General features: G+C 47.3%; 1 protein-coding gene across 1 annotated transcript; it reads left to right on the forward strand.

The window, feature by feature from the left end:
• The first annotated feature begins 14606 nt into the window (after positions 1-14606).
• Positions 14607-16434, forward strand: LOC124677506. The gene is made up of 3 exons (XM_047213490.1): positions 14607-15194; positions 15271-15472; positions 15564-16434. The coding sequence occupies exons 1-3, from the start codon at positions 14805-14807 to the stop codon at positions 16088-16090; spliced, it is 1119 nt and encodes a 372-aa protein (XP_047069446.1). The 5' UTR covers positions 14607-14804; the 3' UTR covers positions 16091-16434.
• Positions 16435-16645: the final 211 nt, after the last annotated feature.

Here is a 16645-nt window from a genome sequence, read left to right on the forward strand (position 1 = left end):
TAGGGGTGGGCATAAAAAACCGAGCACCGAACACCGAACCGAACTAACCGGGACCGAAACCGAATACACCGAAACCGAATTAACCGAAAATAATTTCGGTGCTCAAATATGAAAAACCGAATTTATATTAACAAATTCGGTTTTGACCATCTCGTTAACCGAAATAACCTTAAAAACCGATATTCCGTTAACATATAGCATAATCGTCTCATACAGAAGTTCACTGTCAATCGTTTCAACTAATTTCTTTGCCCAACAACCCAATTCCAAGCAGGCCAAAGTCCCAAACTCCACGTACCTAACAAAAATTAAAGGCAGCCTCATGCACGTAGTATATGTATACAAGTTCCCCCCAAAAATTAGTACGTGTATATAAGCATAAGCATATTTCTAACTTCATTTTGCTTCATCTAGCTATGTACGAGTAGTTTGCTACTACATGATCGTATGGTTCCTGGAGTTAGAAGGAGCACTGATAGTATATACATGCTCAATAGTCCTTCTCGTACGTGAACCTAGCTTCTAGTCATGGCAACTCGGCAGCTGCCAAACTAATGCGTGATATCAAACGTACTTGACTTGTTATATTTTGTCAAAATTAGGTTAAATCGGTTAAAAACCGAACACCGAACCGAATTTTCGGATAACCGAATTACAAATTAATTAGGAAACCGATATAATTTCGGTTCTCATTTCTTATTACCCGAATTATCAAAAAAACCGAAAAACCGAACCGAATTTTCGGTTAAAACCGAACGCCCAGGCCTAGTAATCAGTCATACTTTTCGACGCCAAATACTCAGCTTGCATCCCGAAAGTTTCTGATAACCGATGGAAATCCTTGTCGCACTTATCCGCTAAGGCGAAGCTCCCTTTGACTGTAATTGGCCCCTTGGGTCCAGGCAATCTCCACAACAGTATGTATAGTGTGGTACCGCCATAAATCTAGCATATGCCGGTCGTCCCAACAAAGCGTGGTACTCGTGATGGAAAATCCACGACTTCAAACTCCAGCTTCTCGATTCTATAATTTTCTCGGTTCCAAACCGAACGTCGAGGTTGATCTTCCCCAATGGGTAACTTGGTTTCTCGGTGTGATGCCGTGGAACCTTGTGTCCGTTGGCTTCAGGTTTGCTAGGGATATGTTCATCTTCCTCAATGTATCTGCGTACATAAGGTTTAAGCTGCTGCCACCATCTATGAATACTCGAGAAACATCAAAGCCCGCAATAACTGCTGGCAGAATAAGTGCTGACTGCCCTGGTCGAGGAACTTGCTGCGGGTGATCCGCTATGGTGAAGCCGATGTCTTGCCCCGACCAATTGAGATACTCAACTCGTTGGTGGAGGCATTTTCTCCGCCATGAACACCTGTCTCGAGATTACTTTTTGAGTTCCGTTGGACGGCCTTCCCTCTCGAATCATCGACACCGCTCCGTTTGAGTTAGGATCAACATAAGGTGGTGGTGGAGGTGCTGCCGCTATTCCGAGCTGATGCCGATTGTCGTCTCGTAATCGCGGGAGGTGGCGGTAGATGAACTTCGCTCCTGGGCTCCCGAGGGTTTCTCTCGTGCTGCTCGAGCGTGAGCGTTTCTCGCGTATCCGAACATTGCTTGAAAATTTCGACAGTCTTTCTCGCAGGTGCCCCGACCGTCTTTTCCCGTTGCTTGTCGAGGAAGAAGTGCATCCGGCACGGTCCGTTCAACATTTCTTCGGGGACACGAAAGGTCTTGGAAACCTCGGCCCACTATTTTGTCTCGTTGCGGGAGTCGTCCCTATTATCGCTTCGCTGCTCATTGCTTCTCCGATAATCATCTCTCGTTGTTTCCTCCCGTGTTTGCCCGAAATCCTGCCGAAATTTTCCCCGGGGCGTCATAGTTTGGATACCGCCGAGGAAATCGTCGCCTCGATTGATAATTTCGACCACGGTCCTCCTCCGGCGACCTGTGTCGTTTATTGTGGACAGCGTCTTCTCCGTCTGCCCATCTATTTGCTATCTCCATCAGCGCAGATACTGTTTTTGGATTGGTCCTTCCCAAGTCCTCGACAAAATCTCCACGCCTAATTCCTGCGACAAACGCATCTATTGCTCTCTCGTCAGATATATTCTCTGCCGAGTTTTTTATGATGTTCCACCTTTGGATGTATTTTCTCATTGGCTCATCTGGCTTTTGTCGACACGCTCTCAGCTCTTCTAACGACGCAGGTTTTTTGCACGTGGACCTGAAGTTTTTGACGAATACGTCCTCGAAACTTTCCCGAACTTGTCGATAGACCTCGGCGGAAGTTTTTTGATCCAAGATCGTGCGGCTCCACTTAAGTGCACCTGAATACTTTGCATGGCCGTTGCTCTAGTTCCTCCAGCTAACTTCACCGTCTCGAGGTAATCAATCAGCCGATCCTTCTGGATCTTGCAGGCCGTCGAACTTTTTGAAGTGATCAGGCAACTTAAATCCCGACGGGACTCGAGTTTTTCGTACTCTCCTTGTGAAGCACGGCAGGCCGCACATATCCTCGTCGTTAAGCTCCGGGGATTGCCGATGATCCCTTCTCGCTTTGTCTCGCTCTATCGACCCTTGCTTGTGCTCCCGTGTCTCTTGCTCCGCTTGGTCCTTCGAGAACCGCCGCCGTTGCCGCCGCAGGTCGTGGACTATTTTGCCTTGCCGCTCCTTCTCGGGAGGCGTTGCTACGAACGCCGTCCCCATAGCTCCAACCCTCGCTAACGCCATATTGTATAATGTTTCCCTTGGATCTCCTGGGGGTGGCCTGGATGCGAGGATGTAAGCTTGTGTCGCCATATATCCAGCTTCTGGTGTCTTAGGGATAATATTTCCTCTTGTATCTATCGACATAAAGGACATGTCGAGGTTTTGAACCAAATGCTCTCTTTCTGCTTCGGGTATGTGTTGTAACCTTGATCTTCCTCTCGTTCCGAGCCTCCCCGTGGCTATCACCCGAAACTCTAGATTGTCCACTTAGATCTGCCCTTCTCCTCGCCGGATGCGTAGCTGCCTCCTTTCTCCCGTTCAACTCAGCTGCCTCGTTTTTCTATTTCTCAGGCAGTTCGTGCGAGCCTATATTGATAGGCTTGCGCTCTTGAGCCGTGGCCGTTGTCGTCATTGGCTCCGAACCATCTAGGGCTTTTGCCGCTCTATCCCAGTGCTGCTTGTGGAAGTTGAACTCGACACGTGGTGTGGGCCCGACATATTTAGTGCCCATACCTCTCCTTAGATCCGAGGGATCGACAAAAGGATTACCCAAATCGTCGAAAGCCTCCGATGTTTCCTCTTGATTGTCGATAGCATAAATCCGATGATATTTTGTACTCCGATCTATGTTGGGTTTGGTGACATCATTGTTGAGATTGATGAAGACCTTGCCCACCGTGATAGATTTGTCGATGAAGTCGTAATCGTCGACATCGCTTGAGCCATCGCTTATATATGAGTCCGCAGATGACTCAAACGATGTATTGCCGAAGATCTTGGCGAGTTTCTCTCTTGCTCGATGCTGACGTAACGTGTTGCCGAAGTTTCTTCTTCTGACTCGCTTGACGATGCATAGCTTGAAAAATCGGAATCGACCGCCGATGATCCCGACGAAATCGGAATTTCGACACGATACGATCCTTCCTTCTCGACGCGAAAGTGAAACCTTCCGAACGTCATCTCCATGGGCTCCGCCGCATACGCATATGCATCCAAACGGGAGGGTGGGTGAGGAACAAAATCAACAAGACCAACAGCGATCTGTTTACCTCGATCCATAGTGTTGCTTCCGGTTGATGATGTCGAAGATCTTGAACGTGCCATCGAGATCAGATCCTTACGCCTCTAATTCCCACGAGACGGCGCCAATTGACAAGGGATTAACTTGTCAATGCCTATGGATTGTAGGCTAGGGTTTAGTTAGAAGTAGAGGGCAAGTAGATCTCGAAGGTTTCAGCCGAAAAGTGCTCGACGATTATGAAAACTAGGGTTTGCGTACAATGATTCGATGATCTCCTCGTCCCTCGACTCCCCCTTTATATAAGAGGTGGAGCCGAGGGTTTCGTTTTGTACAAGTTACGCAGTCCGGAACGGTTTCTAACTCATCCCGCCAGATTACAAACAACACTTCCTATTACAATTCTACTTTCCTTAATATATCTTGGGCTCTCGAACCTTCTTATTCTTCGGGTAGCGGGCCTTCATTAAACCCCAGGTACTATCTTTGGCAGGCCCATTTGGGATGCCTATATCAGGGGGACATGGCTGATATGCTCCAGAGGTAATTTCAATCATCAAGTAATTCATAACTCTTTTGCCGGGCAGGACTTGGAAACGGTTCACCAAGAAGGCTCCGGGTGTGTTGAAAAACGAGCTTGAACTTAAACCTATACCGTAAGTACTACTAGCTAGGTCCGCGCATCTCTTTGATTCTAATTTCAATATCATTACCATCCTTGATTATTATTTTGATTGAACTCTGTTCTCATAAAGTGCTTGAGGCAAGTAGACGTGAATAATTTATGTGGATTCTACGTTTGCGAGTTCATTCACCAGACGACCCACTAGAGGGGGAGAATTTTAGATCAACTTGAAGTACGTAAACAACATTCATAATTTTATTTTATCACCATCGATCAATTGTGTTGTGCTTCATTCATATATATATATATATTGACCACCTTCTTAATATTATTAGATCGAACGGTTGCGGGACGGACTTCTAACAACCGAACAACCGAGCGTGTACGAGCAATTCAAGAAGAATTAGCGGGGTTCTTACTTGAGCAAGTCATAGATCAAACGAACAATACCATCAACTCCCAATCAATTTTGGAAATCGATAATCCATAGAAATTCTATTGTACACATATATATGCATGAACGTGTGTACCGTACTATTATTGTTAGAGTATATCTCTTGTATAGATTGCTAGGCAATATCTGTAACACAATCCCTCCACCGATCTTGTTTATATTCGGTTTGGTAGGTTTAGATTGTTTCCTTGCCTTGCAAGACACTCTGTATTGTGCTATATATACAATGAAGGACGATCGCCCCATGTGTGGCGTTTTCCCAAACATACTCGTTCTCATGGTATCAGACACCAAGTAACCCTTCCAGCCTACGTAAACCAGCCCACCCCGATCCGATCTCCCTCTCCGCCGCCGCCTCATGGCTGGCACCGATCTCTCCCTCTCCAGCAGCTCTGCCGCCGCCCTCAACAGCGGCTCCGCCGCCGCCCTCAACAGCAGCTCCGCCGCTGCTCTCGCCGACCTGCCGGCCCCGGCGTCCTCCTCCTCCCTCGCGATGAACGTGGCCAGCGTCAAGACGCACGTGCCCGTCGTCCTCGACCTCTTCCAAGCCCATATGCCACCATCCTATTGGGCCGAAGCTCTTTCCGCTGCCACTCACCTAGTTAACCTTCGACCCAGTCAACCCATTGGCTTTTCCATTCCCTATGAGCGTCTCTACAATGCTCCTGCCTCCTACAGTGATCTTCGCGTTTTCGGGTGCTTATGCTACCCGAACCTATCCGCTACAGCCCCACACAAACTCTCACCCCGCTCTAGTGCATGTGTTTTTCTCGGATACCCTTCCTCCCATCGTGGCTATAGATGTCTAGACATATCTACGCGCCGTGTCATCACCTCGCGCCATGTCGTCTTCGACGAGTCATCTTTTCCGTTCGCCTCCACCCCTCCTAGCCTCCCTGATGACTCCCTCGATTTTCTTCTAGACCTCGCCGCCACCGAGCCCCCTCCCATCCACAGCACACCCACGCCTCCACCTGCATCCGCTGCGCCTACCACACGCGCACCAGTCTCTGCGACGCCACCGTCGCCTCCTCCACCCGTGTCTCCTACCGGCCCGCCCACCCCACCGCCTCCCCCATCCCCGCCCCAGCGTGCACCTCCTCCAGCCGACAACACTCATGCCATGACCACCCGCGCCAAACACGGTATCCACGTTCCTCCCCGCGAGCGCCTAAACCTCTCAGCCGTCACATCCACCATCTCTCCTGTGCCCAAAACCTATCGCACCGCACTCCATGACCCTCATTGGCGCGCCGCAATGACTGATGAATATGATGCTCTAATCAAAAACCGTACTTGGACTCTTGTTCCCTGTCCGGTTGGTGCTAATATTGTTTCAGGCAAGTGGATTTTCAAACACAAGTTTGGCTCTGATGGTGGACTAGCACGGTACAAGGCGCGATGGGTTGTCCGTGGCTTCTCGCAACAGCCCGGCATTGACTTTGATGAGACGTTCAGTCCCGTCGTCAAGCCGGCCACCATCCGCATCGTTCTCGGCATCGCCACGTCCCGCGCATGGCCTGTGCATCAGCTTGACGTCAAGAATGCCTTCCTTCATGGCAACCTTGACGAGGAGGTCTACTGCGTGCAACCTCCTGGCTTCATCGACCCAGCTCGGCCACATCATGTCTGCCGTCTACACAAGTCGCTCTATGGCCTCAAGCAGGCTCCTCGAGCATGGTACCAGCGGTTTGCTCATTATGCTCATCGTCTCGGCTTCGTCGCCTCTCGGCCGGATGTGTCCCTCTTCGTCTATCGACACGGCACCGACCTCGCGTACCTCTTACTGTACGTCGACGACATCATCCTCACCGCCTCGACACCGCAGCTGCTCAAGCACATCACCGACCTTCTACATCGGGAGTTCTCTATGACCGATCTCGGGGCTCTCTCTTACTTCCTCGGGATTTCTGTGACACGGACGTCACGCGGGATGCTACTTTCTCGCCGCCGTATGCTGCCGATCTTCTCCAACGCGCCGGCATGCTCGACTGCAACCCAAGTGTCACTCCTATTAACACGCGTTGCAAGCTCTCCGCTGATGAGGGCCCTCTTCTGGCTGATCCTACGGAGTATCGCAGTTTTGCAGGGGCTCTCCAGTATCTCACCCTGACTCGCCCGATATTGCTCATGCGGTTCAGCAGGCATGTCTGTACATGCATGCACCTCGAGAGCCTCATCTCAACTTGGTCAAGAGGATACTTCGCTACATCAAGGGTTCTCTTGATCTTGGGCTCCGTCTTCATGCGACTCCGGCGTCTACACTCACGGCCTACTCCGACGCCGATTGGGCCGGTTGCCCGGACACACGGCGTTCCACTTCGGGCTACTGTGTATACCTTGGCGACAATCTGGTCTCGTGGTCCTCCAAGCGACAAGCTACGGTTTCCCGCTCCAGCGCTGAGGCGGAATATCGAGCTGTTGCTCATGCCGTCGCCGAGTGTTGTTGGACCCGACAGTTGCTGCAGGAGCTACATCACCCCCTCCACTCGGCCACCGTTGTCTTCTGTGACAACGTCAGCGCAGTCTACATGGCCTCGAACCCGGTTCAGCACAGCCGTACTAAGCATATCGAGATCGACATCCACTTTGTCAGGGAGAAGGTGTCTCTCGGTCAGATACGGGTTCTCCATGTCCCCTCTTCGCTGCAGTTCGCCGACATCATGACCAAAGGGCTCCCCTCGCAGCTCTTCTTGGATTTCCGGTACAGTCTGTGCGTTCGTCCGCCCGACGCACTGACTGCGGGGGGATGTTAGAGTATATCTCTTGTATAGATTGCTAGGCAATATCTGTAACACAATCCCTCCACCGATCTTGTTTATATTCGGTTTGGTAGGTTTAGATTGTTTCCTTGCCTTGCAAGACACTCTGTATTGTGCTATATATACAATGAAGGACGATCGCCCCATGTGTGGCGTTTTCCCAAACATACTCGTTCTCAATTATGTAATATATTCGGCCAAGCACGATGAAAGAGGTCACTTCGATCTATATATTCATAACGATGTTTTTGTGTAATATAATGATTTTTTATATGTGTGCATTATAACGTGTTTCAAATGAGGCGTGGCGGTAGACTCTGCTGCGGCAGCGTTTTGGTGAATTTCCCTGCCGCGGCAGAGTCTGCCGTGACAGCATTTTGGTGAACTTCCCTACCGCGACAGTCTGCCGCGGTAGCGTTTTGATGAACTTCTGCCGCGGCAGGGAAGCGCCCAAAACGTTGCCGCGCCAGAAACCTTTAGCACCGGTTTGATCTTCCGCCCGATCGCTCGACTGCCAGCCACATAATGCTCTTTTAGCACCAATTCACAACTGAACCGGTGCTAGAGAGGGCCTTTAACACCGGAAGCGTTGCAAGGGTTAGGCAACGGTAAAAATGGCCATTACCTACCGATGGTAATGTCCCGTTTTTCACTAGTGATAAGAGTCCGGTATAATTCAATGAGGAGCCACAAAGTGCACACTCTGCAAGTCGCAACTCATAAGCAGGTGCAATGATAAAAACACTTGCGACCTGGACAAGAAGTCAAAACGAAAATTTACGAAGATAGTAGTACTACTGTATATAGGACAAGTAGGCCCAGTCATGATGGGTGTACAGTGTGCTACTGCTATACTAGCTTCCTCGACCAAGAAATCCACACGTCTGCGGCACGCGTGCCGACAGATAAAATGGTTTTTGCCACGCGCGTGAGTCTACATATGAAACACGTCGGTACTAAAAGTTGCTTTCCTATATATACTACGAAATGACGTGGTTATACTACATGCATCGACAGCCTTAAGACGTGACACACGTGTGTTGGTATTTCTAGCTAATCTTGCGATGGAGGGAGGTCAAATGCGGAGCAGTTGTCAAGATCGACCACAACCGCCAGTGTTTTCCTTTTCCTTTTCCTCTCGCTTTGTGTGATGTTGATGCACAGCATATCCGCGCGACGTTTCCCTGAAGCACTGATATTTAATTTCAGTTCGCGGTTGCTGAACTTTGCCATGCTGTGCTTATTTTATTATTTTTTGCTGAAAATTAGCCACACAAAAAAAACAAAGAGGGTCATACCCACATAAAATTGGAAAAACTGACGTTAAAAAGAAGATTATGATAATCCACTGCAGTGAGAAGGTAACTCTTAAACAACATCATTTGCAAAACAAAATATATGATATGCGCATATGGAAAGTACAATCATAACGTTTAAGTTTTGTAGGATCATAATTGGAGGCGTACTATTTTTTGTTGAAAACATGATGTATGCCATGCCACTATGAACAGTCAACCACGTCGCACATAGCCACAGAACCAAACAATACATATCCTCTCCCTAAAATCACAACCAAACAACCGACCTAGGAAACTAAGCCTATATCTATGACCTTGAGATAAGGTTGCAAAATCACACACACGGACACATGCAAAAGGACATGAAGTTTCAGATATATTCGTTTACTACATAGATTGTCACTCTAGGATATCATCATCATATCTATCCCTATCAACCACTTATTGTGGGATAAATAGATGTATTACTTGCTGTGTGGAAGAAAAAAAAACAAAAAGGCATAGCTTTCATGAATGGAGACTTGGAGAGGTAGGATTCTATTTTTTTGACCTTTTGTGAAGCGAAAGTGGTGTGATATTGTTGGCTTGTGGCCCGGTGTACTCCCTGAATCCCTTCCATCTAGAATACAGAATGTCCCGCTATATGAGCCCACTGGTATGTGTACATGAAAGTGACTCTGATGACCATCATGTGAAAATAACTTGAGAGCAATGGCATCCTCCATAGATAAGCATGGTTAGTGAAAAAAAATCTTTGCCAATCATGACAATGCACTTACTAGGGCTTGACCATAGAACAGGCTGTCATTAACCTGAAGTCTGAGGTGTTCATATGCCCCAAAGTTATGTTGCAGATTTGCAGTGAAAGTCTGAAATGTAGCATATATACTGGATTCATGAAAACAAATGTCTTTTAACAAACTCTAAGGCAATATTGACTTCTAAAATTAACTTTTTTTAATGGGTGCTTTATTACTTTGAAGTTCTAAAATTAACTAGACCTCGGTATGTCTTGATATTAATATATTTTCTTTATTGAAAAAAGTTTGCAGAACAAAATTAATTTATCCTGCAAAATCTTGATGATAAAAATATTGCTGATGAAAGGATGGTGTGTAACATTGTCTCCCTCTGATTAATTAATGAAATCGACCTAAACCATCCACGCAGGCAGCAATCAGTAGCTAGCTAGCTAGCTGATGTGAGCTTCTCAAGGTGTTTGTTTATAGGGCGGTAGGGCTTAATATATACAGTTGATAATTAGTTTGATTGCCTTTCTTCTAAATCCTGCAAGTAATAGACCTCAAAACACTTGAATTGCATCCATGCTTGGCAGACTGACCAATTAATGAATCACTTGCTGGTAACATGTGTCCTGTGACATCCTATACTCCCTCCGTCCCAGTTCATAGGGCTCACATAAATTTGCATCGCGACCAAGGCAACATTTGATTGGATGATAAAACTCTTTTCAATGCTTGGCTCTCTCCAATCAGATGTACTCGCTAGTTAATAGGAATGCTAACAGACTCACATGCACCCCAGCCCACCTCAAAACTCGTTTAGTTTCCCACCCCACCTGCATGCAGTGGTTGTTTCAGGGATGTTAAAAGGGAAGAAAGAGAAGGTAAAGTGTAATTAGAGGAGGTTACTACTTGTAATTAAATACATTCAAACCTTAGTAGGAAAGTATTATGGGACAAATGTTTTTTTAGATTAGACCCTGTGAACCGGGACGGAGGGAGTAGATACTTTAATTTCCAGTCATTTATATATGTAACTGGACTATAATCATCATCCACCGGCAACCAGAGACATATCATCAAATTGCAGAATGACATATGTCTTATCGAAACAAATTCAAATTAATTGTAAGTTAATGCGCTATGTAGCACAGGAGGAAGTTAGTATCAATTAAGTTTCATATACAAGCAATTTCACCTGTAGACTTAAGGTGAATAAGATAATACTACTAACTTTTATGAAGCAACACTTGAAAAAGGAAATAATCTTACCTTGTAATTAAACAGATCCTGGCGGTACTACTTTGATCAAAGAAACTAATTGAGATATATAAATTCAGATAAGATTTCTATCCTTACTGCCATAGGCATGACGTTAATGACCGCATGGTCACATAAGAAGTTCCCACTAATTGTCAGGATAGTTAACTAATTAAACTATTGACAGAGTTTTGCTCAAAATCAGCAACTCTTTGAAACAGAGTTTGATCCAGATGAGATCATAGAAACGGCCGAAATTGTAGTCAATCGGATTGTATACCAGCGATGACTCATTGGTCCATCAGGATGGATCCCAATAGAATCAATTCATTGGATACAAATCTGAATAGTACGGTCATATGACTGCATCATCTAAAATGAATAAAAAGTATTTTATAAACTAACCAACAAGAAGATTGTTTGCTATATTTGCAAGGCACAGAGGGAAAAGAACGTTCAGCATTCTTATACTTGCAGGTCTGCTATGTTATTTTTCAGTGCTATCGCATCTCGTAGGAGACGACCCTTTTAGGTTAGCTGATAACTTTGTGAAAACGAGAGTAAACTACATTATAGTGCCATTTATGATGTAGATATGTAGCCAATGTGGTATAAGGTCAGCTCATCACTTTTTTTTCAGGACGTTATAAGGAGTGCGACTGACAATAAAGTTGTGCAGGCTGGGAGTATTATTTAACTGAGTGATGATCATCCACCATATTTTCCTTCTCCTCACTCCCTATTTTGTATATTTGACAAATGAACTCAATTTGAGTGGTTTTTTACATGCCAAATTCATCGTACATAGATAGCTCCATATAACCATGGGATCATGGTTTTATTTTCCAAACTCATATGGAAACATAAATATTTATACTCCTACAAATCTTCTGTTCCCCAAAACAAAAGAAGTAAAGTTATAGATTTTGTTCCTACGCTTTCTCCATAGATCTGCATTCCACTTAGCTAAATGAAGTTAAGGTTCACATGGGAGTATACTGCATTCGTGATTAGGCAAAAGAAGTAGGATTGGTATTTGGTAGATCGGCGGCCCTAGCTCAACCAACTTGTGTCCCTGCCAGGTGATTTAGAGGGAAATAATCTGGTGCAGGCGATACCTTACTTTGTATGAGACCATCTAGCTAGTCGAGTGCTAATTCAGTGTCGGACTGCAGTATCTTAAATATGAGAAACCCAACTGCCGGCTTCCTAAGGTTGTGTACCCGTCGATTTCCGAGGGAGGCAAAAAGAACAGTAGTTGAGGAAACAGTGCCAAGAAAGAATCAAGTGGTTGCACCAATAGATAGGTACAAATATCAATCGTTAGGTCCCCTCCCAAACAAAAATGGATGAGCTGACCTACGGAATAGTGAATGTTTGCTACAAAATTATTATGAAGTACTTTTATTCTTATTAACTGACACTAGAAGGCATCGAACTGCAAACAAATGAGTTTTATATCTTCAAACCTCTGCATCACAATCGACGAAAATAGCCAAGAGGCACACAATTTATTTACCTAGAGTACAAGATTTTTTAATACACTAGTAACGTAGTAAACAAGATTCTTGCGAGTTGGTGATATGCTCATGGCACCAGAAATGCGCTTCAATGGACCGTTGGTAAGTGGTTTAGATTCAACTTAACCCTCTTTCTGCCATGGGGCACCACTGTTAAGAAAATTGCCCACAGTTGCAGTGCACGTCGATGATAGCATGTGAAATTTTTCAGCATGTAGGCGAGCGAACATAGATTACTTTTTTTGGGCGCGGTGGGAAAACATGTTGCTTGATGACACAGTGGTAGTGGTGGTAGTGCACGTCGATGAGAATAGACGCAAATCACATCATAATAACATGCATATGAACATGCGGGCTTACACGGAGGAGGTGCGTGTTACATTACTGCCAAATAGAAACTGAGAACGTGAAGGTGGCTTATGTCATAGTCCTCACATCTGTCAAAATGGGTGTTGCATTTTCATGTGCTGGGTAGTGTAAGCGTGTTGGGTGGGTGGTTAGGCATGTCGTTTGATGACATGATCAATTTGGAATTCACATAGACAAACCCTAGGGAAGAATCGTCATTAGCGGAAAAAGACGGTGGTACGCGGTTGCATTGGACATTGATTGCATAACGTCATGTAAGCAGTTTGTGGGAGAAGAATCACACTAACCGGGAAAGATACACGATTGTATCATACGTTTATACAGAAGCCGTGTGGCACAACATCGCTTGCCATGTTAAATAGGTGTTGACTCGTAGGAAGATAGTTGAGCGATACAGACAAGAGCATTGCCTAGGCGTGATCAACCCCCCCCCCCCCCCCGGAGGGGGGGGGGGGCAGCTAGGTGGATGGTTCAGTGTTGCACGCCCATAAGAAAGACATCATCGTCTGGTCATGCCGAGGGCATATTCATGCTGGTTAAGTAGCCCGTTTGATGATCGTATCTCACTGGGTGACACACGGTTGGCTCATTGCCCTTTCTTCGGTGAAACAAGCTTCTGACTAACACCTTTCTCTGCGGAGCCCTGAATCTATTCCAATGATCTTGTCATCTATAGTGCAACGGAAGTCCTCTAAAACACGAGAGATCCACCTTTCTAAGGTTGGTTCTTGAACAGTGACCGTCACCTTGAAGTCCAAGCTAAGCTGCTCGAAGAAGTACACGCTATCTTCTATTTGGCACACCATTGGAATTGGAGAAAAGATTAAAATAGGGAAGTGATGTTGTTAAGGCTTGTGGATGAGAGCAGCAATAAGAATATAAAAATTACTAGACATAGAGAAAATAGATCATGCATTACGATCGTCTCATTAGCCTAATCATTTTAACCATTAGTGTACCCTTGCATCAACCTTGTGGCATTCTTGGTAGTCCATACCTTGTTTGCGGACCACAGTAGTTTGATCGAGGCACAATTATGCACGCTACCCAACATTGTTCATGTATTACTTGGTAAATTATGCTTCTTTGGATATCGACGTGCTCTCTATTTATATTTTCAACCATTACACTATTCGTATCGCAAGCAAAAATTTATGAGAATTTACAATGTTTTGAAATTCACCTTTGCAAACTTAATTGCATTATGGTTCATCTCACTAACCTCATCACCAATTCTGCTCCTCGGATATATATATATATGGGAGCTAAAATATGGTATTGCACCAAAATTTACAATCTAGCCGCTCGGCACAGTCCTAGGTATACACACCCAAGGGCAAGTGTGTCATTTAGAGCAAGTACAATAGAGTCCAGTCAGCTGACTATAAGACATTAAATAATATATTTTAGATGAGTTGGAGGAGAGAGAAGAGGAGAGAGAAGGGAGGTGGGCTACTATGCAATAGCCAGCTCTTGCACGTGCTCCTAGGCACCTTGTGAGAGTGAAATGTGAGCCATATATTAGTAAAGTATTACATTCTTATAGCCAACTATTGTACATGTTAGCCATATGATGACTACAAATGATATAACATCTTGTTATAGCCAACAGTTGGCTATACTATTGGAATTGCTCTTATCCCGCGCCCACGAAGTGAGCCTCTCTCACTCACAACGGCAGCAAATACCGTGAGCCACCTGTTGGTCCCACCTGTCAACGTCGTCCTCACCCTCCGTAAACGCCTCGACCCACTATGCCACGTACCATACGTCCACCACGTCATGCACCTCTTCTCTAGCTCGTCTATAAAACCTCGAGAGAAAGCGAACAAATCAGTCCCGCATTTTCCTCCTTCTGGCGAGGGAAAGAAAAAGAAACTGCCCCGCTCGCCGGACATGGCCTCCTCCGGTGAACCGCTGCTGCGCCGACAGTAGCACGACGCTACACACTTCCTCTCGTTCTATCGGCACGTGGTGTTCGCGCCCCATTCTTGTACTGACAAGTGAGGTAGTTGGGTGAGGTGGGTGGCAGGGGTGCGTCGCTGCAGATGCCGTTGCCGTTCCAGCTGAGGAACCACCACGGTCACGGCGCGATGGAGCACAGGCCGCCGCAACCGCCGGCCGCCAGGGTGTCCGTGTTCCGGAGGCTGCTGGTTCGGGTGTCCTCGGCGGAGCGGGTGCAGGCCGGGGACGGCAAGGACGAGAAGCCGCTGGAGACAGAGGTGGGATCGTTGGGGCTGGACCGCATGGTTCTAAGCTTCATGGAGGACGCGGCCGCCGTGGAGTCGCGACCCCAGCGCGGGCGCTGCAACTGCTTCCACGGGAGCGGCCACCACGACAGCAGCGACGACGAGGTGTTCGACTTCCTCCCCTCCGGCCACTCCGCCCCCTCCTCGGCCTCGAAGGCCGCCGCCGGAGACGCCTTGGAGGCTCTGAAGGTACTATCCGTGATTCTCTTTTTAATTGCTCGTCGGATTGATTGAAAACTAAGGACTCCTTTTATTTTGGTCACAGGTTTTGGTGCAGAGCGCGAGCGTGGCGGAGCGGAACCTCCTCGCCGACGCGTCCAGGATCGCCGAGAGGTGCCGCAAGGGCCAGGGCGGCGCCAAGAAGAAAGCCGACGTTCGTCGCGCCGTCGCCGACGGCCTGAGAGTCCTCGGCCACGACGCCAGCGTCTGCAAGTCGCGCTGGGACAAGACGCCCTCCTTCCCCGCAGGTAAACCAGGCACCATCGCCTAGCGCAGTAAGTCGGACTCACTGGCACACTCCGCTTAAAATCATCGTCGCTGACGCTCCACCGTATGCAGGGGAGCACGAGTACATCGACGCGGTGCTGGGGGAGACGTCGACGGCGAGGCTGATCGTGGAGGTGGACTTTCGGTCGGAGTTCCAGGTGGCGCGCTCGACCAAGGCGTACCGTGCGGTGCTGCAGGCGCTGCCGTCGCTCTTCGTCGGGACACCGGGCCGCCTCGGGCAGATCGTCGCCGTAGTCGCCGAGGCCGCGCGGCAGAGCCTCAAGAAGAAGGGCCTCCACTTCCCGCCCTGGCGCAAGCCCGAGTACATGCGCGCCAAGTGGCTCTCCCCGCACGTCCGCTGCTCAGACGACATCAAGCCGCCGTCCCCGACGCCGGTGTCCGCCGCGAGCTTCACCGGCGAGTTCGAACTGCGGTTTGACCGGAAGACGAAGGGGCTCGAATCTGCCCCCGCCTGCGACGACGACGGTAGCATCGTGGAGCAGAAGATCACGGTGGTGGTGTCGCCGTCGCCGTGGCGCCCGGTGGGGCCGGAGGCGAGGAAGAAGAGGCCCATCGCCGGGCTCGCCTCCGTGCTCTGAGCTGAGCGCGGCAGTTGAATAGCAACCGATTACCGATAGTCCCTAGTACTCCAACTCCGATCCATTACTAGCTTAGCACAGGACAAGAGCTCTCTCTCCCTCTCCAATTTTATCTGTTTTCCTCTTGGTTTCTTGATCCGTCCGAGGTCTAGCTCTTGGCGTTTGACGCCTATTTTCCCTTTTCATTAGCAACTTTTCTGGTTTCCACAATTGGGGAGAGCTAGGAATAGTCCAGCAGTTTTTTGTTTGTATGAGTGTATTCCTCGCCCCTTTTTATTGAGAAAAATGTAGTCAGTCCATTAGGAATTACAAGGATTAAGGGAATTCGGAGAATTTTAGAAGTACACGAATAAGAAAAACACACGAATAGTATGTCATGACATGCTAAATCCTACATGAATTAAAAAAAAAAACCAGAAATTAGCTGCAGAGTCCGTTTGGTTGTATCATAGAAAAAACATTGGAATTTTTTTCAAGAGGTCTAACCTCTTGCTGAAATTCTATAAGATTGTAGTAGAAAAGCAAATTTATAGAAATTATGGAGAGTTCAATAAT

Source organism: Lolium rigidum, chromosome 7 (genome assembly GCF_022539505.1).
Source record: "Lolium rigidum isolate FL_2022 chromosome 7, APGP_CSIRO_Lrig_0.1, whole genome shotgun sequence".
Taxonomy (NCBI): Eukaryota; Viridiplantae; Streptophyta; class Magnoliopsida; order Poales; family Poaceae; genus Lolium; species Lolium rigidum.